The sequence below is a fragment of the Meriones unguiculatus genome, chromosome 9 (genome assembly GCF_030254825.1).
Source record: "Meriones unguiculatus strain TT.TT164.6M chromosome 9, Bangor_MerUng_6.1, whole genome shotgun sequence".
NCBI lineage: Eukaryota > Metazoa > Chordata > Mammalia > Rodentia > Muridae > Meriones > Meriones unguiculatus.
This window is the reverse complement of record NC_083357.1, coordinates 49,223,954-49,248,886: the sequence shown is the minus strand read 5'-3', so window position 1 is coordinate 49,248,886 and position 24,933 is coordinate 49,223,954. Positions and strand designations below refer to the sequence as shown.

The window sequence follows — 24,933 nt, the reverse complement described above, 5'->3', positions numbered from 1 at the left end:
TGCTACTACTGAGGCTGCCTTAGCTGAATGCTGACCTAAGAATCCAGCACAACCTTAGGACTGATATGAGAGAAAGTGTTCTGGAGCAGAGGCAGTGCCCAAACATCTCCAGCAGGAAACCTCCCATTAGGAAGGCTTCACAGCAGGGCTCTCCATCAGCGTCTTGCAGGCCTCAGCTGCCGTGTCAGACCCCTGGCGTCCACGTAAAAGACTATAGACACAGTAGCACATGCCTACAAACCCAGCACTGGGGGCAGAAATGGGGATTTGGGGTCCTGCTGAACAGCCAGCCAGCCTTGCCTGTCAGTGAGCTCCAGAGTCACTGAGAGACTTTGTTTCAAAACAAGTGTGGACAGTGACTTGAAGAGAGCTGGCACTCCTGTGACTTGCACATGAACACACATGACACACACCCCTGCACATATACTCATGCACACACACACATATACCATACACTCATACAAAAATATTAAAAAATGTCTGGGTGTGGTGGCACAGGCCTGTGATCTCAGTACTCAGGACACCAAGGCAGGAGGATTGTGAGATGGGGCCAGACTAGATTATAGCCTGTGAAAATAAAAATTTAAAAATTAATTGCATCTGTACTGAAAATGTCCACACTTCTATTGTTATTCTCTAAGCAACACAGTGTAACAATTACGTGTATGGCATTTCAATGAAATCAAACATTAGACATCGTACAAAGACTACTTAAACTGCACAGGCAGTGCGTATATGCTCTGAACAAATGCTATGTGGGCATTCTGTGGTTTTAGCCTTTTTGTTTTTGAGACAGAGTTACATAGTGCAGGCTGCCCTCAGACACTTGAGCCTCCTGCCTCGGGCTCCTGAGCGCTGGGATTACATGTCCCATCAAACCCCGCTACTACAGCCTTATACCAAGTCTTAAATGCCCACGGAGTTTGCTTTTCACAGGAGACGAGTCTCAGAACCAATTCTCTGCACTGACCGAGGTTTAGACTGCTGTGAGTGGCTGGAAAGGACCATATTCCTTCCTTTCTCCATGTGGCAGGGCAGTCCAGGTCAGCTGCATGGATGAAACAAGAGTGGAAAGATGCTCCAGTGCCTGGAGGAGAGCCGGGTGGGGTCTGCTGAGGATCCTGGCCCTCCTGACACCCCACAGTTCAGATACAGAAGACAGCAGGCTTCTAGAGTGTACTGAAGAGCTGACCCTCAGAGGGCACAATGCCGGAGACGGAACTGAGGCAAACAGCCGTGCATCATCCAGAACAGCGAGCACAGTGGACTGCAACCCAACCACAGCGCGCACGCATTCACAACTCCAGACGTCCTGACACAGTGCTGGCACGAGACGGCAAGCAAATGAACTCTGGCCTTACTAATTCCCAATGTGGTGGTTTGGCAGGAATGGCCCCCACAGACCCTCGTGTTTGAATGCTTGTCTGTGCAGAGCAGCACTATTAGGAGGTATGGTCTTGGCTGAAGGAGGTGTGGCCTGGAGGTCATATATGCTCAAGCTTTGCCCAGTGTGGTTCACAGTCTCTTTCTGCTGTCTGCAGATCAGGATGCAGAACTCTCCGCTCCTCCAGCACCATGTCTGCGGGCGTGCTTCCTGCCATACTGATAACGGACTAAACCTCTGAAACTGTAGGCCAGCCCCAGTTAAACCTGGCAAAGCCGTGGTGGTATGTGTCTCTTTACTCCCAGTGCTGCTACTTGGGAGATGGGCAGAAGAGACAGGAGAATTCCAGAGACGTGCATGCATCTGGCATATGCATCCAGAAATTTAAAAAATTCATCTCAAACAAGAGAAGATGAGAACTGTTACCCAAGGAAGTCCTCTGACCTCTGCACACGTGTGCTCACACTGCCTACATTCACAAATACTACAAATGTACAGATCTACACACACACACACACACACCACACACACATATTCATACATTACTTAAACATATTACATACTAAAAAATTAAAATAAGAATATAATTAAGAACAGCCAGGGCCACACAGAGAAACTGTCTGGAAAAACCAAAAAAAGAAAAAAAAAAAGAGAGAGAGAGAGAGAGAAGAAAAATAATTAAGACAAATAATTAAGAAAATAATTAAGAAAAATAATTAAGTAGAAAGAGTGCTTGGGGAAACAGAGGGAGAAGAATAAAGGACAGTATGACCAAAGTACATGTACAAAAATATCATCATGGAACTTACTGCTTTGTACAATGAATATGCTAACAGAAAAAAAATGTCTGGATTCAAGAAGTACAGGTTTTTTGTTGTTGTTATTCACTAAATACAATGTAACCACTGCCCAAGATCCTGGGTTCAATCCCAGTATAAAACAAGTACTCCCACAGCATTTACAGTGTATGACATATTTTAAGCCATTTAGACAAAGCCTGCGTCTGCAGGGACTACAGTTCATGTCGATACTCTGCATCAAAACAAAACAAAACAGAACATTATATAGGAGATTTAAGCACCCCAGATTTTAGTCCTCAAGGGTCCTGGACCGAATCCCCGGAGAGCTTGTAATGGTTGTACTCACCAGTTGCCAGCTCGATTTTCCCCACAGCCTGAAAAATGGGCTTGGGGGTGATCAGTCACTGACACCTTCCTTTATGATTACATATACAACTTTTTAGTTAGGTGTATGCGTCCGTGTATCAGTTTATGGGACTCGAGTGCAGTTGTCTGTGGAGGCCAGAGGTGTTGCCTGCCTTGGAGTTGGAGTTATAGGTAGTTGTAAGCTGCTTGGTTACTGAGTACTGAGAACTGAATTCAGGTCCTCAGGAAGAGCTCTTACTCTTTATTTTTTTAAGATTTAGTTATTTATTACTTATACAGCATGTGTGCCAGCAGGCCAGAATAGGGCACCAGATCTGATTATAAATGGTTGTGAGACACCATGTGGTTGCTGGAAATTGAACTCAGGACCTTTGGAAGAGCAGCCAGTGCTCTTAACCTCTGAGCCATCTCTTCAGGCCTATGAAGACTCATTTCTGGCACAGGCCTTAAATCTCAGCTCATCGGCTGAGGCAAGCACATCTCCGTGAGTTCAAGGCTAGCCTGGAATACATAATAGACTCTGCATCAAAACAAAACAAAACAGAACAAAATATCATGGCTCAGTGGTTAAGGGCACTGACTGCTCTTCCAGACCGCCTGGATTTGATTCCCAGAACCCACATGGTGACTCACAACCATCTGTAACATGAGTTCCAGGAGATCTGATGCCCTCTTCTGGTGTCCATGGGCACTACATGCACATAGGGCCCAGACATACATGCAGGTGAAATACCATACACATAAAATAAAATAAAAAAATAAAACTTAAAAACGTGCCTTTGGAAAATGCCATCCCTTTGGTGAAGGAGCAAACTTCTCTTTCTGCCGTCAAACTGAAAGCAGCTTAGCTGCCTCTGTGTCGGCTGTCTGGATCACTTTCCCTAGGCTCCCGGCACACAGAGGATGGGGACTAGTTTTGACTTGGAAGTTTTTTTGGTTAGCAGTTATGTAAATTGGTAGTCAAACCAAAAAGCTTCTAAAACTCAGGCATTCTCTAAAGCAAATGTAAAATACTCAGAATTCAATTAGAATGCAAGTACTTGCTAAAAACAAAACACCTTGTTACATGACTGAAGGAAGACACCTTTCTGATCTGAAGCAGGAGACTGTGGCCATAACAACTGTCACATGTGGGTGCTGAGGTCAGGGTGCAATCCTGTGGGGACGACCAGAGGAGGCTCAACACTGAAAACAGCAACTACAGTCAAGGCAGACCCAGGGCTGAGGTGGGAGGGAAGGTGAACTATTTCAGCGAAGGCCACCCAGGCCATGACAATGGGGTCTCCTCGATCATGCATCTACCTACAGCAGCATCTTCCGGGAGGCCATCCTCACTGGAGTCTGATATTCTTTACCTAGAGGTCCAACAGCCACTGCCACTCAGAACCTCTCAGGTCCCTCTCTCTTATGCATCCATTCTGCAACTGGCACAGGGTTGCAGGGAACTGAAGGCCTTGAACCTGAATCCTAGGTCAGCCATCTCTTCTACCTCCAAAGAGGGTAATCCCCATGTGAAACAGGCTTCCTGCTGACTTGGCTTCTTCAAGAGTTTAGAGATTTTTGTCAATGTGTCTCTGTGCGTGCAACAGCACAGGTGGGGGTCAAAGGACAACTTGTGGAAGTCAGTTTTCTCCTATGATGTAGGTCCTGAGACATGAAACTCAGGCCACTAGGTTTGGTCACAAGTGCTTTCCCATACTGAGCCACCTCACAGTCTCCTCCGCATACACCTTAGATTTCAAATCTGAGGCCTGGTAGAGTGGAGAGGAGTAACTGCTTACTACTGTGACACTCTTAGAACATGAACTGTACACAGGAAATTATTTTATGTTTTCAGACTAGACTGGTCTTGAACTTACAGAACTTGCCTCTACCCCCCAAGGGCTCACTTTTGCTTTCTGAGATAAGATCTTCAGTATGTAACCTAGGCTGATCTCAAATGTTAAGGTGCTGGGATTACAGGTATGTTCCACTACTCCCAGCTTTGATAAGCATTTTTAATCTCTAAAACAAACACTGAAGTGTGTTGGTGATGAAAATGGTGTTTTTTGGACCAGGCCTCATGATGTGGCCCAGGCTGACATTGAACTTTCAGTTTTCATGTGGGTACTGGGGATCTAAGGTCAGGTCTGCATACCTGCACACAAGCACTTACCCATGGAGCCGCCTTCCCAGCCCACGGTCCTGTGTTCCGTGTCACTTAGGGAAGAGTACATGTGAGTGTCTATGAGGGGCTGCATGCCGGTATTTGGTTGTAAACACCTAGATACTAAACCTCAACTGAAGTTTTGTTTTTAAAAAGCCAGAGACAGATTAGGTGAGAAAGCAGAAAGAACACTGTTGAAAACCCTAGCTCACAGAGCATGGAGCAGCACTTGCTATCTGTCTTCCTGAAATTCTCTAAAACAAGGTTACAAACTCACAGAACCAAAGTCACAGGAACTGTCTATGGTGGGCTGATGATGGCTCAGCCTTCCTATGTGAGGATGTTATGCTGTACTAAGTGGGAAGGGACAGTCCTCCCCCCTGCCCCGACCCCAGCTCAGCTGCACACCTCCATAGCTCCGGCTCTATGCAGTTTAACACTGACATCACCTCAGATAACTATGGACAAACTGGGTTGAGGTGGTGATCCCTTGTAGGGGGAATCTACCATGATTCCATGCATGGCACCCACACAAACAGGAATTGAGAACACAGAGGCCAGCCTGCACTAAACCAAATGGCTGCAGAGACCACAGGATAGTGGGAGTTTGACTATGTGGCTTGAGTAGGAGCTTACACCAGCTGCAATGACAATATGAAAAAAAGGCAGAAAGAATAAGGTCACACAGCTAAGTGAAAGGGTGTAAAAGGGCAGACCCATTTGAAGCATGAGGCCTGAACCAGGAACACAAGAAATAGAGATCTACCAGGTAAGTGAGATCAGAAGGAATGGGGAAGAGGGACACAGGGTACCAAATGAGGTGCTGGATGCTACATTTGGAAGCTTGCTGGAAGAACCACTGGGCCAAGGCAACAGCATGAGAGAGCCTAGAGGCTGAGCAGGGATCTACAGTGAAAACACATGCTTCAAAGCTTTTTGAAAAAGTAGCCAGTGCTCAGGAGAGCACCCCTAACACAACGGTTGAAGTGGATAACAGTGCCAAACCCAAGTAGGTCATACAGACACTAGGAGGAATGTCTGGGGCTTTCCTGGACCAGGGAGAGGGTAAGGGGGCAAGAAGCACTGTAGGAAGGGAGAGGCACTAGAGAGAGCAGAAGTGGAGGAACCTCCTGCCTGGGGAAGGAGCCCAAAATCATTAGTAGCGTCTTGAAGAGGTGTGGTTCCCTGCTTCTAACTCTTAATCTCTTGGTAAGCCCAAAGGCAGAGCTGTAAATATAGCCAATCAGAAACCATCCCACCAAGACTCACTGGCTCATTCCAGCCACGGGGAGGCTATTGCTGCTTGCCTGAACATTTTCAAAGAAACATAGAAAACCATGAAGCAACAGCAAGGCTGAAGGAAGGCTGGAGGCAAAGAGGGAAGGTGACAGAGCCACACAGCATTCCTCTAAGACACTGTAAGAGTGACCACTGACATCCAGGGCTCAATCTGTTCTCTGCCCCATTCTTGGGAACTCCTAGATGTCAAATGCCACAAGCCAAAGCTCTCTGGCTGAATAAAAGCTTTTATAAACCAGATGACATTATGTCAAATTTACACTGACTGTTTATTGCTGGCTGGGGTAAAATCTTTGTTGTTAATCACTTATTTTTTAAATGAAACTTCTATGTCTATCACATGATTAATAATTCTTGTAATAGCATAACAGCCAAATGTATGGCTATCCAACCTACAGATCTCTGGGTATGAGGAAATCGTCATATGATTCCACAGAAACGGGGACCAGAAGCCTGAAAGCTGTTCAGAGGACAATGATCTTATTATTTAACAAAATATGGCAGATGGCATTGGGTTTTGCCACCATATTCCAACATGTCCCAGCCACCAGGCAGGCAGGCAGGCAGGCAGGCAGGCAGGCATTCTTTCCACTTCTCAAGATAGCCATGATGTAGGAGCATTTAACTCAGTCATTTTCTCTGGTGATAATGTCAGATGATGCAGCTACAATACAGACACCCTAACAAGATCTGTCTTCTCTTTTTTCCTGACTGACAGCACAGTTTTGTTAGGAGTGGCCTTGTGATGGGCCTGTTGTGAGGCTCCTCAGCACTCAGGTCCTAGCTCAGCGGGAGCTATCGAACAATGAGCTAGCAGAGTACAAGCTCTTGCTGCCCCAACTTACTCTTGTTCGTCATGTTGGATGAGGAAAGCCGCACTTGTAAGAGCAGTCAAAAGGCATCCAGGTCCTTAAAGACACTACGGACCCTACATGACAGCAGATCCTGCCTCCCCCCCGCCCCAGCAGCCTTTATCTACCTACAGCAGTAACCCCGGGAGCTTCAGATCTAGTAGCAGCAGTGACAAGGCCAGCAAGCTCAGTGTGTCCAGTCTCCTGCCTCTGACACTTGGAGCATCACTGAGCACCTTGTTTCTGACACAGTGAGGCTGGCTGTTAAAGCAGCACTGAGTTGAGGGACATGGGTCAAAAAGCAGCCTCCCATTGTTTCCCACACCCCAAGAAAGACATAAAGAACACTTAACAAAACCTGAGTGTTTTGCCTGCATTTATGGCTGGGCATACAGTACTTCAGGAGGCCAGAAGAGGGAGTTGGATCCCCTGGAATTGGACTTACAAATAGTTGTGAGCTGCCATATGAGTGCTGGGAATCAAATCCATCCCTCTGAAAAGCAGTCAGTGCTCTTAACTGCGTCATCTCTCCAGCCCCTTCTCTATTCTACGTCCACAAAATGGTTTGCTGACAACAGAAAGTTTTTTAAAAGTCCTCAACTGGCCTTGCAAATCAAAGGCTAGAACTCAGAGCCTTGCCCCCATTGGACCTCCTGTCAGGTTGCTAGGATTCCTAACCTGAGCTACGTTTGTGCTACAGCCTGGAAGACCAACTGATCACCACATAATTGTGACAAAAACTTGAGGGTGACAAAATGGGCTTCAAGTAAACCTATCTGTGATTGCCAGCCATCTTCTTATTGTGGTGCACATAGAAAACACTAGCATCTATGCTGAGGGCTGGGGCCAGGGGAAGAGGCATGGAGGTCAGGCTCTCAGCTCACTGAGGGACGGCGAGGGTCAACACCTCTGTACCCTGGCAGCTGCAGTGGGTACATAGAGAAACAATTCTCTCAGGGCTGTTTCGTAGTCCAGGTGACCAGGAAATGCATGCCTAAGCTTATTATTCTGTTACTTCAGCAATACAGGTAAAAAAAAATATAAATTTACACCAAGAAAATCAGTGCCATCTGTTCAAATTCATGGAGAAGGATGCTCATTCAGCTTTTTTTTTTTTTTTTTTTTTTTAAACAGGGTTTCTCTGTGCAGCCTTGGCTGTCCTGACTTGCTTTGTAGACCAGGCTGACCTCAAACTCACAGAGATCCACCTGCCTCTGCCTCCCTGAGCGCTGGGATTATAGGCATGCACCACCACACATGGCTCATTCCAGCTTTTTATGATAAAATATGCAACACAGTTATTTGAGCAGCAGACTACAATGCAAGCTTTAAAGTCATGTTTTGAAATGGCATTAAGTGACACGAAAATGTTCATGATGAAACGTCTGCCCCTTGACTGGCTTACGGGTATTTTTATGCTTGCTTGGCTCTGAGTTTCAGAAAATGGTGGCTAGAAAAAAGTTGTTGCTTCCTGAGCTAAGGCCTACAGTGCTCTAGCATTCAACAACAAGCTCTGCTGAATACTATGAAAGAATTACAAGATAATAAGAGAAGAGACGATGAGGGAAAAGCTCACTTGAAACACTGCCTGCAGACAGCCTGGGGGTAGAGCAGAGAGGACAGCACCAGGAATTCTGAGAACAGAATCCATAGGACCAGAGCAGGACAAAAGGGACAGGGGTTCTCCAGCACCTTTCTGAGGATGGTGGGAAATGCTTCCAGAAGTGAAAAGACCCAAGGGTACTAAGGGAGAAAGCTAGCCACAACTAGCTACTACATACAACATAAGCCTAATTTGCTGTTTAAAAAAAAAAAAAAAAAAAAAAAAAAAAAAACACAACAAAATGTCAGCCAGGCATGGTGGTGCACATCTGTAATCCCAGCACTCAGGGAGGAAGAGGCAAGTGGATCTCTGTGAGTTCAAGGCTAGCTTGGTCTACAAAGTGAGTTCCAGGACAGCCAAGGCTATATAGAGAAACCCTGTCTCGAAAAACAAACAAAAAAGGCATGTCTACTATATTCATATACTGCTTAACATAATACAAACTTTTTTAAATTAGAAAAACACCGACTAATTTTAAACCCAAAATGTTACAGAGTGGTCATATCTATGTCTATAAAATTACAAGCAATCTCTCTACAGCCACAGTACCCTGAATATACCCAATCTCCAAAGCTAAAAGCAGGGTTGGGCCTTGCTAGACTGGAGTGGGATACTACAGGCAATCTATTCTTGTCTTACAAATGTCTGTATTTGCTAACCGACCACAGAGGGGCATTCCTTACCAAGCAGTTAGAGAGAAGACTGCAGAGCGGGGATGACAGAGAGGCAGAAACTCTTGCGTCTCCTCAAAGTCACTTTAACTTTAGTCTTTTTCTTAGTGGGCTGGCTGAGGTGCTGGTAGGATGAAGGGCTTTGCATAGGCTAGGCACTACTCTGCCACTGAGCTACCCTGAAATCCTTTTTAAAAATCTGTTTTCAAAAAGTATGTGCTTTACCTTTTGGCAGTGCCAAACTTGATTTGAAAGTCATTTTAAAAAAAAGAAGAAGGTGGTAAAGCAAACAACTGTCACACCCAAAGACCATTGTGAGCCGTTTCCTGTCACTAGTGTCGTGAAGTGAAACAAGCTTGCCTGCCTCCTTCCCCACTTACTCGTATTTCAGGAGAGCATTCATGTTGAAAAGTAGACCCCTTTCCAGAAAGGAAGGGGAGGAGGAGGAGGCAGTGTCTGAGATCTAGATCCGCTGTCCTTTCACTGTCCAGTATCTGTACTTCAGAGATTCACTGAGGCAGATCCCCTCACAAAGCTGAGGACAGCAGCTCCGCTCAGCCTTCTTCAGTCTTTTCTATTTTCTTTTCCTTACTTGAGGGCGAGGTCTCCCTCTGTAGCCCAGGGAGGACTCAAACTCAGCACTGGTTTTCAGGTGTACATACTATATCCAGCTCTCTATGGCTCTCTTCATGTTACCCAGTCTTCATAAGGAACCTCAGAAGTGGGGAAGTGAGACCACAGTACCCACACCTTGCCCACACAGGCTCCAGAATCAAGTGCCTTGTGAGTCAAATTGCTATGGAGGGCTAAACAGGAACAACTCAGATCCACATAGGGGCTTCAGGAAGAGCCTGCTGCTAAAATAAAACAAGCTTGATGGGCACTAGGATCCCTCTAGGAAAAAGGTGGGAAGCTACAAAAGGGTACCCCGTTCCTCAAATAAACAAAGTCTGTCCCCGGTGGAGAATGGGCAGTTGGAGTATGCTGAGGATCAGATCTGCAGCTGCAGCACTAGGGACACCAGTGCCTGCAAGGGCTGTGCACTCGGCCAGCAAAATGCCACAAAAGAGGAGGCAGATGTTATACCTACCCTACACCCTCAGTGGATGTGAGGGAACAAGAGGGAGAAGTCACAGGACACAGAAAAGCCAGCAGCCACCTAGCACTGAGCCTAGTGACAGACACTACATGGCTAAGCCCGAACTCCAAGCCACCTCACCTTCCGAGGCCTCAATCTCTAGCTGAAGAACAGCTAGCTCCTCCTGTATTAACCTAGCTGCCTATCTATAAGGCCCCAGAGATTTATTTGCAAATCTTATGCATATTTTGTACACAGTGCATCATTTGGCAAACGCTGTTACATTGAAAATACCCTAGCATCTTTCCATTTTTCCAGATACTTCCATCTTAAAAGGGTTAATTACAAAAGCATTATTCATGTTAGATATGGTGTGTAACAGATATGAGTATAATTAATGTGTGAAAATTCATGGGGCTCTAAGTTCATAAATTATACACATTTAAGATGTAAATTTTATTTTATAGGATATTTAACAGAAAATTCCCATTTCAAGCACTCAAGTAACTATTTTCAACTATTCACAGTACAAATAATATAGGAAAACACATGTGTACAGGTGGTAAGATATTTCCTATGGCTGGAGAGATGGCTCAGTGGTTAAGAGCACTGCCTGCTCTTCCAATTCTGTAACCCCAATTCCATGGGATCTGATACCTTCACACTAATGCACATAAAATTAAATAAAAATTTTAAAAAGATATTACCTGTGGAGTTAACTGCAGTAGAGCAAAACTAGCAGTTCACTTAAGGTCAGAAGTTCAAGGCCAGCCTAGACATGTATCAAAACCTGGCTCAGAAAAGAGTGTGCGTGTGGAAAAGGCATGGGACCCCGCCACTGCGCCCCATGGGGAACACCGTCCTACAGCCGCTCTGCTTTACAGGAAACCTAAAGATGTAAGGCGAAGCAGGGAAGAACCAAGCTGCATCTAAGCAGTGCATCTAATGGAATGGGGACAAAGGAAAAAGGTGCGAGCGAGAATGCGCTTCACCTAGCACACCAGATTGAAACAATGAGCTTCCACCCACCCATACACAGCTCCAGGGCACTGTCAATCTTCCCCTCCTGTTGTTTGTGTTCACATAATGACTTTCCTACCAGAACCTTCCCAAAGCAAATGCACTCTTGTCTGACTTGGATGGTAAGGGGAGGGGGGAGGCACAGCTATTTTAAGTTTTAAAGTAATACTAGACAGCAAACTGATTATTTCAGGAGGATTAAATATGGTAAATGGGAGGCCTTTCTGCTGGCAATTAACATAAATTAGGCGTGGAGGGGTCTGTGCAGGCGTCTCAAGCCTTAGTTGCCCTGGATTTGTATCTCACTGTTTAGAGAAGCACGCAGTTCATTTCTTGCTCTGCAATTATCACTAATGGATTTTACTTTAATAAGATGCCACCTGTACTCTGGATCATTTATTTGACTTGCTTCTTTTACATTTGAAGTACAACTCCAAAAAACCACCAGGCTCTGGTTGTCTCTTTTGTTTCCAACTGAGTTATAGTTGGAGAGGATCCTAAGATTTGCTGTTGACTTGAAAGCTCCCCCCTCACCCTCACTCTGCAGTCTCTTCCTCACTTCTTGTTTTGTTTGTTTTTCTTTTTTTTTTTTTCTTCCTCACTTTTAAACTACCATGTTCTGTCAGAGAGCAGCATTTGGCAGCGTATTTAACTTCACACTCTCACAAGAAGACAGGCCATGCAGCTGCTGTCAGCCTGCACTGCTACAGCAGGCCATCCATCACTCAAGATGCTGTGCTGAATGACAGGGCCTCCACTAAACACTGCTTGTAGGGGCCAAGCTAACTCCAGCACATCCCTAAGTGTCAGACGACCGTCACCAAAAGTGGGCTGTTTCACAAACACATCATCTCAGTTGTCAGTTCTCTAAATTCTAAGGCAGTAAGCTCCATGAGGATTGACATTCCTTCCAGAAGTGAAGGGTGACATGGTTAGCCTGTGCTATGACAGTCAGATACACACACTGTGAAGGGGTCCTAAACATGCAGTTCTGAGTGGTACACTCCACCAATGACAACGCTGGCTCTGAGCCTGGCAAGGCAGGGTGTGCAGCCACATTTTCACGATCCCATGTTGTCTAACAATGCTTCTGACCCTATGAACATGGCTGTATCTTCCATAACAGCGTACATTCCATTTTTTAAAATAGGAGAAAACTCCTGCCTATGGTGGCACACTCCTATAACCCCAGAACTAGAAAGGTGCAGGCAGGAAGATCAGGAGTTCAAGGCCATCGCGAACTATATGGCATTTTGTTTTAAAAAATAATTAAGTAAATATAATAAATCAGAATAAGCACAGGTATAAAACTGTCAACAATAAAATTAAAAAAAAATAGTAGAAAAGAGGCAATTGCTAATACATGTTAAATATAAGCAGCACTCCCACAGGAAAGAAATAAATGTACAAACCAAAAACAAGGCAAGAGAAGCTTGTCTCTTCCCCACAGAAGCTCAGAATAATCTCAAGCAGGTCCCAAGGAAAGGGCTAAGAACAGACTTGGAAGACGGCACAGCTAAGCAGGGAAGCGGATGCGCAGGGCCCTGGGCTCCATGCATGCACACAAGGAAAAAGGCACAAGGAACAATTTCAAGGAGGAAGAGAGGCTAAGACCCTTGGAGGGAAGGTGGCAATTGGCTCAGGGACACGCAAAAAGGTCAGGTGTTAAACAGTTTAAAGTTTCCACAGAGCTGCTGCTAAGGGATGCTGGCGCCTGGACCCACCTGGTCGCATCCTGCATTCACCAATTCCTGAAGCATCTGCCGGTTTACTTCTGCAGTCGCTGAAGTGCCTGATTCATTGGCAAAAGGCAGTAGGGAGTACCGGATTTCCCTGAGCGCTTTTTGATAAGGTCCAAACTTCGGGGTGGCTCTCATCTGCTGCTGCCTGGAGGCATCTTTGCTCCCCAGGACTTTGGCATCCAGGGAAGTGTCACTGTTTGGTCCCAGTGGCAGCCCCTGGGGAGAAGACTTGGATGGCTGCTTCAGCCCCTCTCGGATCTCTTGCAATCGCTGCCGGCTATTTCCAGAGTAAGTTGTGGCAGGAAAAGTCTTTGGCCTCATCGTTAGTCCAGTTTCCTTTTACCATAAATACAATCTTCTCAAAGTGTCTTATTATTTTAAAAAGAACAGTCAATAGTGTCAGTTAATTGTAAACATGCTTTCAGAACAACTTCCTTTCAAAAATGTTCTGTCCTTCAATTTCTGCAGTTCCTAAAGAAAACCTAATATTTTCCAGAGTTTTCATTTTGAAGAGCATCACTTTCTGAAAAAGAAAATGGGACAAAAATATTCATTTGTGAATTTCACATAATGTTAAAGCTACTTTCCATAAGTGCATGGTGATTTGGAAAATATGACCCAGAAAGTAAAGAAAAGGCATGTCAATCTCTGAAGTGTCATGTACTATTATTTGGTTCTGGAGCTGTCCCAGGAAGGTTCCAGTAACAGGAAGCCCACAGCCAGCGTCTCCACAAACACCACACAGGCTGACAACCGCTAAGCCCATTATCATGTGCTTCTGAAAACCACAGCTTGAGGATTTGGGGTTAAACACACCAAGTAAATTTCAAGCTTGTTCCTAATACCAACCAATTCCTGACCCATCCCACTGTCCAACATCTTCACCCACCTGAGGCTTTGATCCTTCACATTTTTTGAAAATTTTCCTAATGAAGCCCTCCCCTTTTTCTGGGGGGGGAAAAAACCTTCACATTGAAAGGATCCTCTACAGCAGTTCACAGTGCTCCACACAACACCTTGGGAATGACCATGAGGGAGCTGCAGAGTTGACTCAGCAGTGAACAGCACCTGCCACTCTTCCAGAAGACCGGGGTTCCATTCCCAGCACCCATGGGGTCGGCCACAACCCTTATTAACTCTAGTTCTGGGGATCTGATGCCCTCTTTAGGCACCAGCCACAATATGGTGCACATACACACATGCAGGCCAAACACTCACACACATGAAATAAAGTTTTGTCTGTTTGTTTGTTTCTCGAGACAGGGTTTCTCTGTGTAGCCTTGACTGTCCTGGACTCACTTTGTAGATCAAGCTGTTCTCAAATTCACAGAGATCCGCCTGCCTCTGCCTCCTAGAGTGCTGGGATTACAGGCATGTACCACCATGCTGGCAATAAACACATCTTTAAAAAGACAGAGTGCTAGAGAGAGTTCTCTACTTAGGAAAATCGTGCTTAGGAGTCTTGAACTGTGGTCATCCAGAAGAAACAGGCCCTTGGGGGACACTTTCCTCAGGATTTGCACTTGGACTTTTCCTTGGGCTAACTGTGTGGTCTGAGACTCCTCTCCATGCTAGTCAGTGGCCACAGCTACCAGCTGCCCTGAGATGACAAGAAGAAAGCATGATGCTCTTCAGCGTGCCGTGTTGCTGAGCTGAGCTGTAGGCTTTATGGATTAAATGTGTTTTCCAGTTACAATTTTCCACTTGATGATGCATTTATCAAGAGGTAACAGAGTCACAAAGCAGGAGCACGGATAATGCCAACAGTGAGGCGTTGGCACTCTTCACTGTGCCCTCACTCACTCACAAACTGTCCTCACCTGCAGAGGTGCTCTTTGTGGTAAAGACAGGATGGCACACTCCAGATCGTACCAAAGCCCAATGCCCCCTTACCCATCCTGTCTTTTCCCCTCCTCCTGCCGATTCTCCTTTTCTAAGGAACTCAGAAAGCTGACTTCAAAGGACATACTTTGGAGTTTCAATAAACAAAGCACACTGACTCCCAAAAGAACTCCCTCTAAAGACAGGCAAAGAACTGGGACTTCTAGCTCTGGTGAAGAACACCCTAACCACTTACTACAGGATAGACACTGTCAGAAGCTTTATATGCATTAACTTACATAACCATATAGACTAGGAAACACTAGAACTGACATTAAAATGACCGTGTTTTGTTTAGACAGTCATCTTCACTGCTGGATCCCCTTTCTCAGTACAATTGAGGAGACTCCATTAAAAGAACCAGACTCAAATTCTCAACATGAAATCTGTTTTAATATGTGGTTTCTAGTACTCTGAGGCCCTGAAACGGTGTAAGGCAATGCAGATGGTGGACTATGAGATCGGGACAGCTGAGTTCTTGGGTCCCAGGTTGGCTATGGCCCAGAAGCCTAGGGCGCTGCTTAACTGATGGAAAATGGGGCACACTGCAAACAACTCACTCCCAGGGGCTTCCTGGTCAGAGCATCTGCTCTGAAAGACCTAGGTTTCTAAAACCATAACTCACATTCCAACAGAAACAGAAGGCTTTCTAAGAGGCTGTAGCACATGTGTGGCGGACCCCGGGAGGGGCTAGCGCTGCTGGACTCGCAGAGACTGCTGCTTGCCCATTCAGAACTCACACAAAAGTCCCAGCTGCTAAGCTTTCATTTCCTTCCCTTTCTTTCAAACATTAAAACAGAGAACACACCTAGGAGAAACACCTGACAAAAAGCAATTAGGGAGGAAGGGTCTGCTTGGCTCACAATTCCAGGTCACAGCCCAGATCATTATGGGACATTATACAGTGGGAACTTGTCAAATGCAAAGAGAGTAAGTGCACATACTCCTGCTTGCTCACACTGACACAGCCCAGGAGCCCCTGAGAATGGCCTGGTCCACGTGGGTGAGTCTTCTGCTTCAGTGAATACAATCTAAACTGTCTCCCAGCCAACAGACCCACAGGACAAACCAAGCAAGCAATCCCTCCCTAAGCGGTCCCAGGGACTCTAGGTTGTGTCAAGGTGACAGGTAAAGCAAAACCACCTGTCTTTACAACAGACAACAGTGCAAGAGGACCTGACATGGTGCAGCCTCCCTGCCCTCCACTCACCACTCTTTTGGGGGAGGGGAGGTCTGTTTTCTGTGTCTGAGTGGTTTGCCTCTACGTATGTATGCACACCTGACGCACGCCTGGTGCTTCTGAAGTCAGAAGATATTAGACTCCCTGGAGCTGGAGTTATGAATGATTTTGAGGCCCATGTAGGTACCACATATGGAACCCTGGTCCTCTGAAAGAGCAACAAGTTTTCTTAACCCCTGAGCCATCTCTCTAGCCCCTGGGGGATAATTTTTTTAAAAGATTGATTGATTGATTATACAGCACTCTGCCTGCATGTGTACCTGTGCACCAGAAGAGGGCACCAGATCTCATTATAGATGGTTGTGAACCATGTGGGAATTGAACTCAGGACCTTTGGAAGAACACCATCTCTCTAGCCCCTGGGGGCATCTCTTTTTGAGCAAGGCCTTGCTAAATAGCAAGGCAGACCTGAAACTCAAAATCCTCCTGCCTCAGCCTCCCCTACAGGTTAGATTCTAGGCCTATTAAGCCTCGGGCACTGACAGTGACTAAGAACCTCCCCTTCAGCAATTTACAGTGAAGTGAGGCAGAGGGTAAGGTCAGCAAATGAGCTACAGAGAAAGAGAGGCCCCAAAGGAGGGGAACCCAGCACAGAATGGAAGGATGGCGGGAAAGTCAGAGAAACTGAGCGGAGGTAAGGAGTCTGCCTGGGGAGGGGGGAGGGGTAAAATTCCTGCTGGAAGGAAGAATGCAAGCTCCTCCACAGGGCTCAGAACAGTGAGACTGGGACTTTCCTGGGAACTGGGGACTGGGGACAAACCACAAAGGCACCAGGATTCCTTCTAGAAGGGCCTTTGGCAAATGTGCACAGCTGGGTTAGGAGCAGGGCCCTGGCCAGGAATCCTGAGGGTGACTGAGCAGTGCAGCACTCCAGTCCACAGATGCTGGGATGTGGAACAGAGCTTCAGGACCTGGCCACACCCAGCCAAAGATCTGGGCTTAAAGTCTCAGGTAGCTACCATAAAAGTTTCAGGCATTAACTAGCCTGTAACTACCCATTCACACATGCTATAGGGTCAAAAGGACAGAGGATAGAAGTCCCTCCTGGAACATTCCTTTGGTAAGGTACGGTCTGTGACAGGCCAGACTTTACCACCAAAGGACCTAGCAGACTACGGAGAAGGATAGCCCTTTCACACAGCTAGGCCAGAGCAAGTGCTATGAAGGAAACAGCCACACAAAGTTCTCTAAAACCAAAGCGAGCCGCATTTCCTGCCCATCCCATAGCTAAGGCCGGTCACTGGGCAACAAAGGAATCCTGGTGGGCTCAAGCCTTCCAAGCTTCCCCAGGGATTTGTTCTACACCAGGCTGTTGAAGCCAGGAAGACCAGGAGGCCTGGGGATCTCCTAGCTTTTCCTAGCACACACACCAGGCTGACAGCACTCAGGGGAGCTCCCATCGCAGAAGCAGCAGCCACACAGGCGGCGGGCCACTACTACCCCTTGCCCAGCCCCAAGAAATATTCTTGACCTCTAACCCCTAGGATCAGTCTGGCCAGCTTTTGTAGCTTTTAACTGTAGGATTATGCAGCCTCTGGCCTCTGCTTAGCCACTGTGGGTGTGATTCTTGCTCACTCATCCATGCCATATATGGCCGCAGCCGTCACTCACTGCTAGGTACTGTTGTCCTGTGCAAATCTCCCAGAACTAACCAAGACATGGTGCCGCTGCCTTTCAGGCCACACTGGCATAAGCTTGGGGTCTGGACTAAGGAGGAGGAGTGAGTGGTCTGCTTCAAGACAACACTCCCCCACCAAGACTTCTTAAGAGTCCCTGGCGGGCCCATGGCAGCTGATATGACTGACACCTTGTGAAAAAAGTGTTTCATCAGCTCTTGCCCTGGGATGCTTTCCAGATCTGGTAGGCACAGCCCTGACCACATACAGCCAACTCTGATACCACCTGTCATAGCCTGGCAGAGTCAGGCAGGAGTCTAAATCAAAGGATGGTAGAAACTGGACCAACTCCCAGGCGCTGGCAAAACGGGATCAGTCCCAGAAGAGGGTGTTCATGTGTACTTTACAGAGAATGTGCGCGGCGCTATCAAGGAAGGCGTGGCTGTGCAGGTCCTCAGAGTGGCCCCGTCTTCAACTATGCTGAGCACACGCTCAGACGAACCGCTATATTTGTGATATGAGGTGCACCCTCACACATGCAGGACTTCTAACCAGCGCACAAACTGAACAGCCTCCTGAGGTGCCCCTCTCACCGGCTTAATTAGAGAATGACCACCCTCTGACTATGCAGTGTAAACTTCAAGACAGGAGACAGACAAAATAATTATTTAAGAACTGTATAAAACGTGTTAATGAAAAAATGACAAAAAGGCCAGGTATGGTGGTGCACGCCTTTAATCCCAGCACTTGAAAGGCAGACAGGTGGCTCTCTGAGTTTGAGGCCAGCATGGTCTACAGAGTGAGTTCCAGGAGCACCAGGACTACATAGAGAGAACCTGTTTTAAAAAAAAAAAAAAAGAGAGAAAAAATCTTGGGCTGTAAAACAGGTTAGTATCTGGAAGTAAAGAGAAGCAGTCCAGCCCAAAAGCACCAAGAGGTAGGACCCACTGGAACTAATGATGTTCACAGGGCAGGGCTGAGGAAGTATGGGACAGAGACACACCCAAGGGTTCAGCATGAACAGGCACAAAATTTTACTCAGGGCAGGAGACGAGAAATAGCCAAAATTCAGCATGGCTGAAAACAGATGCCAAGCTGAGCACAGAGCAGGTACATCCATGCGTCTCTCTCGTTAGGTGTGAGATGGCCTAGGAAAGTGAAAGTGGACTTCTTTGTACGTGGAAGAGAAAGGTACAAGGGAAAAAAAGCCAGTCTAGTCATGTCCCAAGCCAAATGAAACACAGACCTGCAGCCAAGCACCAGGCTGCACACGTCTGAGATCCCGTGCTCGTTAAAAGCACCAGGTCTTTCCTCACTTCTATGTCACCGGCCTATATTCCACTGAGGAGAGACTCCAATATCTGGCTGGTTCACTGACCCTGAGACTGCCAGCAGGGCCTTCCTGACCCAAGGGACCAACTGTCACTTCCACAACTAACCCAATGCAATCTCTACCTATAGGAGAGACCAGTGTGTTCTTCTGCAATCAAGGTATAAGACAGGCAGGAGCATTCTGTTTGTTCGCCCTCTCTGCTGCCTGACACAAGGCCACACACACTCAGGAGACACCTGTCAGAAGCAGTTCCCCCGAGGGCCTTAGCAGCTTCTGCAGAGCACAGAGGTCTAGGCTGGGCAGGAACGCGCTCCATCCACGGCAATGCCCTTTCTCTAAGTATAACTCCAAAGGCCAAAAAAAAAAAATGTGACTGAGCAGGGCCAGGCATGGTGGCGCACCTCTTTAATCCCAGAGGTAGAGGCAAGTGGAGCTCTGTGAGTCCAATGCCAACCTATTCTTACACAGCATGTTCCAGGCTGGCCAGGGGTACATACTGAGATTCTGTTAAAATTAATTAATTAATTAATTTTTTTAAAAAAAGGCAAGTTCTCCAAGATCATCACACAGCATATGTCCATGCCCTAACATTCAGCCTTAGGAAGGAAGTCCGTTACAGGCCATAAGGTAGATGACCTTAGAGACATGGTGCTGAGTGACATTAGCTGCTCACAAAATATACCGTACCATCCCGCTGACCCTCCATACCTACAGCAGGCAAGTGCAGAGACAGAAGAGCGGAGATTAATCAGGGGCAAGGGAACAGGAAGTGACTGACTGAGGGACCATGACAAAGTTTTGGGTAATAGACAAGTACTGTTTGCCACAATGACAAGAACACATTTAATGTCAAATGACTAAACTACACACTTGTAAATAGTTGCACACTCAAGCATGCATACGTGTTGCGCGCGCACACACACACGCACACACACACGCGCACACACACACACACACACACACACTGGTTCTCTTTCTAAACCATGGTTCATAGATGAAATATCTGACCCTAGATACTGGGTCCTAACAGTGAGGCAAAGCTCCACTCAGACTGGAGCCTAAACTGCAGGGGAGGTTCCCACACCATGCTAGCCCCTCTGCCACTCTAAGGCGGACACTGCAACACCAAGGGAAGACCTCTACACAGTAGCCCTGTGTGTTCCAAACACTCCGAACCAGCCCACCCTCCCCCAACAAACAGAACAAAGCCCACCAAGGGGGGTGCCCGGGAAGGGCAGGAGTCCAGAGCCCACGGCTACATGGTGAGTGTGTGGCCAGCCTGTGCTATCCGAGCCCTTGTCTCAAAATAAAAACATAAAAACAGTGTACCAGAGCAGGAAAAGTCAAGGCCTTTCTCTGTCAGAGCGCAGCTGAGCTAAGAAAGCCCAGGTGACCGGGCCTGGAGCAGCAGCAGTCAAGTGTTTCGGTTCAGCCTCCCCTTTCCAGGCTCATGAGCAATGTGAAGCCCAGCAGGCAAGGAGGACTCTTTCCTGGCACCTCATACACATACCACCTGGTTTTCCTCAGTGCTCTGCCTTTTCTCCCCATCTCTCCCCAACGTTTTGTTCCCTGCAGTCCTGAACACTGCAGGGAACTCTGTCTTTTTGACAGGTGGTTAAACAGCACCTACTGGTGTCCCGGGTCCCTGACAGAACCATTTAGAAAGAAGCACGCTTTCAGTGTCACAACAAAGAGAAGTTCTTTTCTCGGCTTGGAGACCTTGTATTTTAAGGTTCAGCTTAAAGACAGTTGGTTTCATAGCCAAATCTTAAACTTTTAAATGAATTTTCATGGAAATACTCATCAGTCAAACGAAGACGACAGCTGGAGATGCGCTTTGCTGAGCTACTCCCACACCATTTTAACAAGACCTGACAGATGGGGATTTTTCCTTCATCAATACGTTCATAAATATGACCCTTGGGAATAGCAAATAAAGTAAACCTTGTTTTTGAAATGTTTGGCATTAACTACTGATTTAGATATATTTTAAAGGAAACTACAAGACACTGAAACAGAAAACAGGAAACAACCAAGTAACTCACACCTGTTATACCAGCATTCAGGAGGAAGGAACAAGACTGCCAAAGTCCTAGGCTATCCTGGTCTACACAGTGAGTTCCAGGCCAACCTGGAGAGTTCTGGGGCAGCTAGGGCTTCCCAATGAATCCCTATCTCAAACAAAGCAAAACAAAGACCCCAAACAGAGAAAATCTGTAGCAAATGACAAAATAACACCATTTCAGTGCGAAACTGGAGCCCATTACCAAACCCTCAGCTGAGCTGGGCGGCTCCCAACAACTGAGCGCAGCATTTTAAGCATTCCTGCCATGCTTCCTACCAAACCCAGGTCCAGTCCTCAACCCCATCCTGGAGAATGCTAGCAGATGTTCCAGAATTCTTACTCTCTTTTCTCCTCATGCTTCCCAGTCCAAGGGCCACCAAACACATCAAGCACAGTGAACCAGCCAAAAGCTGGACCTGCTGGGGTAACACTAATCATACACATTGGTTCCAGTTTAGTCTTTCTACTTAAAAAATTATTTTTTCCTGTGTGTATGTGTCCGTCACAGCACACCTGTGGTGGTCAGAGGACAACTTGCAGGAGTTAGCTCTTTCCTTTTACCATGTAGGTTCTGGGGACTCAAACTCAGGTCATTAAATTCGAGCTGTTTTGCCAGCCTTGTCTGTAACATGCCCTATGTGGTGCAGGCTGACCTCAAACTCGCCTTAGCCTCCCCTGCACTGGAATGGCAAATGTCACCCCACTTCCAGTTCTCTTCTTGTTTATATGGTTTAGGGTTTTGTTTTCTTGTTTGTGTGTGGGGGGGGTATATTTTAAAACACTATTTGTTAGACCAAAACCTCCAGTTATTATTTAAATCACATTTGCCCGTTTTGATGCAGGAGCATGATTATTTCAGGTGAACGACCACGTTCTACACCAGCTGAGAGAGCTGAAGGACTGCAGCCTGATGGAGGAGTGTGGAGCTGCTCTTTCTTGGGAGTCTCCAACTTCTGGGTGAAGGCTTGAACACCCACGAGTGAGGAATTATCAGGGCAGTCAGACAATGCTGGGGAGAGGCAGGTGGTGTTAAAATAATAAAATAAAACAGGAGAAAGACTCAGGAGGTAGAATGGAGTTAATTAGTAATGGGAAGTGCTAGCCCTCAGCGTTCCTGCTTCAGATAACTGCCAGGAGGCAGAGGTTCAGTATTCTAAAGCCAGGCCCACGTCATTCAAAACCAACTTCCACTCTTCAGGGTCTGCAACGGCCGCTTAGCAGTCAGGGCTAACAAGAAACGCGAACTCCAGCTATGAAACACGATGGCTTTCATTCTCCTCCAGAAAAATCCTTATGTATGTCAAATATTGGCACACGAACAAAAACTACTTGTTAATTAACTTTACAAAAAAAAAAAAAATACCCACCACTCTCACAATTAAGTCGACACAGTCTAGACATTAACCAACATAAAGCATTTGCCAAGTGAATGGCAAGCATTAAGCAACGCCAACTTTCCCTCCTAATTTTAGCATCACCACCAATTACCTTCATTTCCAACATTACTGTTTTATTATACCTTCAAGATGAAACAATGAATCAAATACCATTCTGCTTACAAGCAGTGAGGGAGCAGCGGAATAGCATTCAGGGAAGCCAGCTTCCCAAGCAGGTCCTTAACTCCAGGCGCCCACAGGAAAGGAGCAGAGCCCCTACACTGCTCTCAGTTCCAGATGCCCCAGATAAAACACCACGCGATGGGCTTTTTAGAAGGACAGAGATTTCTGGGAATTTCTACAGCTTCCATGAAGCTGACCCAATCCTTCTGTGGACTAGAAACGGCTTATCCGTTCGTAGAACAGATTTATAGCCAAGACAATATAAACGCATTCATCTGTAGTCCTTCAAGCATACTATTTTTAAATAGTATGGAATACTGCTTAGAAGTCTCACGTTATCAAAAGCATAAAATACAAAACGTCGTGTCGGTCCAAATTTCCCAATGCAAACACAACTCCTACCCCCCCGTTACCCTCCCCCACCAAGCTCCCCCAAAGCTTTCGTACGCGTTTACTGTGGATTTACCAGCTCCAACCCCTCCAAGTCCACTCTCCAGTGGGTTTTAAGAGCCTAGGGCAGGCTATTTACAACACAGCATTTAAAATAACAAGGCATTTTATTGTAAACCTGTTCCCCGCCTACCACGGAAAGTCCCTCCCACCAAGGCTGTGATTCGCGAAGGAGAGAAATACCGACAGCTCCAATTCTCACTCACATTATTCCAACTAGCTGGGGAAGCTGAAGAATAACTCTCAGCTCAAAACTTCTGTGATTCTGTAACTCTTTCCTAATAATTCTGCACGGCAACCTCTGTTGGTACCACATGAAGCTGACATTTGGAAATACGGTCAAAGTTAAGCAACTTCAAGGGAACCATGGCGGATTCGCACAACAGTGTTTTCTATACCTGAATAACCAGACAAAATTTTACCAGAGGCTGAACACTGTAATGTCTTGTTAATTAGAGTTACGTGAAAACAGGCTTTCTAAGTAGTGTCTGCATTCCTGTTCTGCAATTTTTTTGTCAGCGCTTTTTATTACAACAGTTGCTTTTAAAAAAAAAAAAAAATTCGTAAGAAGTACCCTCGTCTCCACATTTAGCACTCAAAAACGGTGAGCATCACTTACAGACCTAACCTGGGGTTAAACTAAAAATACGGAGCAAGATTTAGTAGATTCGCTAGTGAACGGGCACGCAGGAAAAGGCTGAAAGACGTGAAAGTCGCGCTCAAACTCTTTTCGTCAACAAAATCTGCACGTCCCGCTCTCTGCGGTTCACCCTCCCAGGCGTTCGTCCTCAGCCAGCGGCCCCGGGTAGGGGCGGCCGGGCGGCCCCGGCGAGAGCCCGGCCACGCAAGAGGCTCGCGTGTGCTCGACCCCGGCCGGGGGCGCGGCGCAGCGGGCAGGGCGGCCCGGGAGGCGGCGGCTCCTCGGAGGCGTTACGCAACGGCCTCGCACCGAGCGCCGGACGGCGCGGCCCGGGACGGGGCGCCGGGCGGGCACCGCGCCGCCGAGGGCCCGGGGTGCGGCGCGCGAGGCCGCGGGCGCGCGGGGCGGACGGCGCGGCGGCCCGAGGCCCAGGTCGGGCGGGGTCGGCGCCGCGGGGCGCGCGGGGTCCGGGCCTCGGGACGCCGCCACGCCAGCACAACAAAGCCGCCCGCCGCCGCCCCGCGCCCGCCCGGGGCTCCCCGCGAGCCGGCCGTTCCGCGGGGGCGGACGGGCGGAGCCCCGTCCCGACCAACTTCCCGGCCGCGGCCCCTCACCTCCGCGAGCGCCCTCACACCGTCGGCGGCGTCCTGGCCCGCGGCTCCGGGACCTCGCGCGCGGGGAGACCGGGCGCCGGTGGCGGCGGCGGCGGCGGCTGCTGGCCCCGGAGGGTCGGGGGAGCCCGGGGAAGCGGCGGCGGCGCTGGCGGCGGCGGCTCCATCTTCCCGGGCCGCTCACGCCGCGGCTCCGACGCGCAGACCGGAGCGGGACATTCGCTACATTGTTGGCATTCCACGGGCGTCACGTGACCCCTCCTCCCGCGTCACTCCCGGCCGCATACCAGCCCGGGCGGGGCGCCCGCGGCCTTGCTCCCCGCCGGCCGCTCCGCCCCGGCCGCCGCTTCCTGCGCCGCCCGCCCGCCCGCCCGCCCGGGCCGCCACCTGCCCTGCGCTCCGCCCGCGTCGCAAGTCGGCGGCCCCGAGCGCCGGCTTCCCCGAGCGCCTCGGACCGCTCGATGAGGAAAGTAAGTTCACAGGCCCCGGCGCCAGCCACGGACGGGACCGCCGGCCGTTGAGGCGTCGCACAGCCCCGGCGGCGCAGGCTGACCAGCCCGCTCCCCGAGCACGCTCCG

The 24,933-nt window shown here is 47.9% G+C and overlaps 1 protein-coding gene across 1 annotated transcript in view; it reads right to left on the bottom strand.

Annotated features, from left to right (window-relative positions):
• Nucleotides 1-24,489, bottom strand: part of Lats2 (large tumor suppressor kinase 2) — a 53,486-nt gene extending 28,997 nt beyond the window's left edge. The window contains exons 1-2 of the mRNA XM_021639069.2: nucleotides 24,359-24,489; nucleotides 12,943-13,483 (exon numbers count right to left, since the gene is read on the bottom strand). Coding sequence (XP_021494744.1) covers nucleotides 12,943-13,281 — 339 coding nt within the window. The 5' untranslated portion in view covers nucleotides 13,282-13,483; nucleotides 24,359-24,489. The remainder of the gene's footprint in view (nucleotides 1-12,942; nucleotides 13,484-24,358) is intronic.
• Between the last annotated feature and the right edge of the window lie 444 nt (nucleotides 24,490-24,933).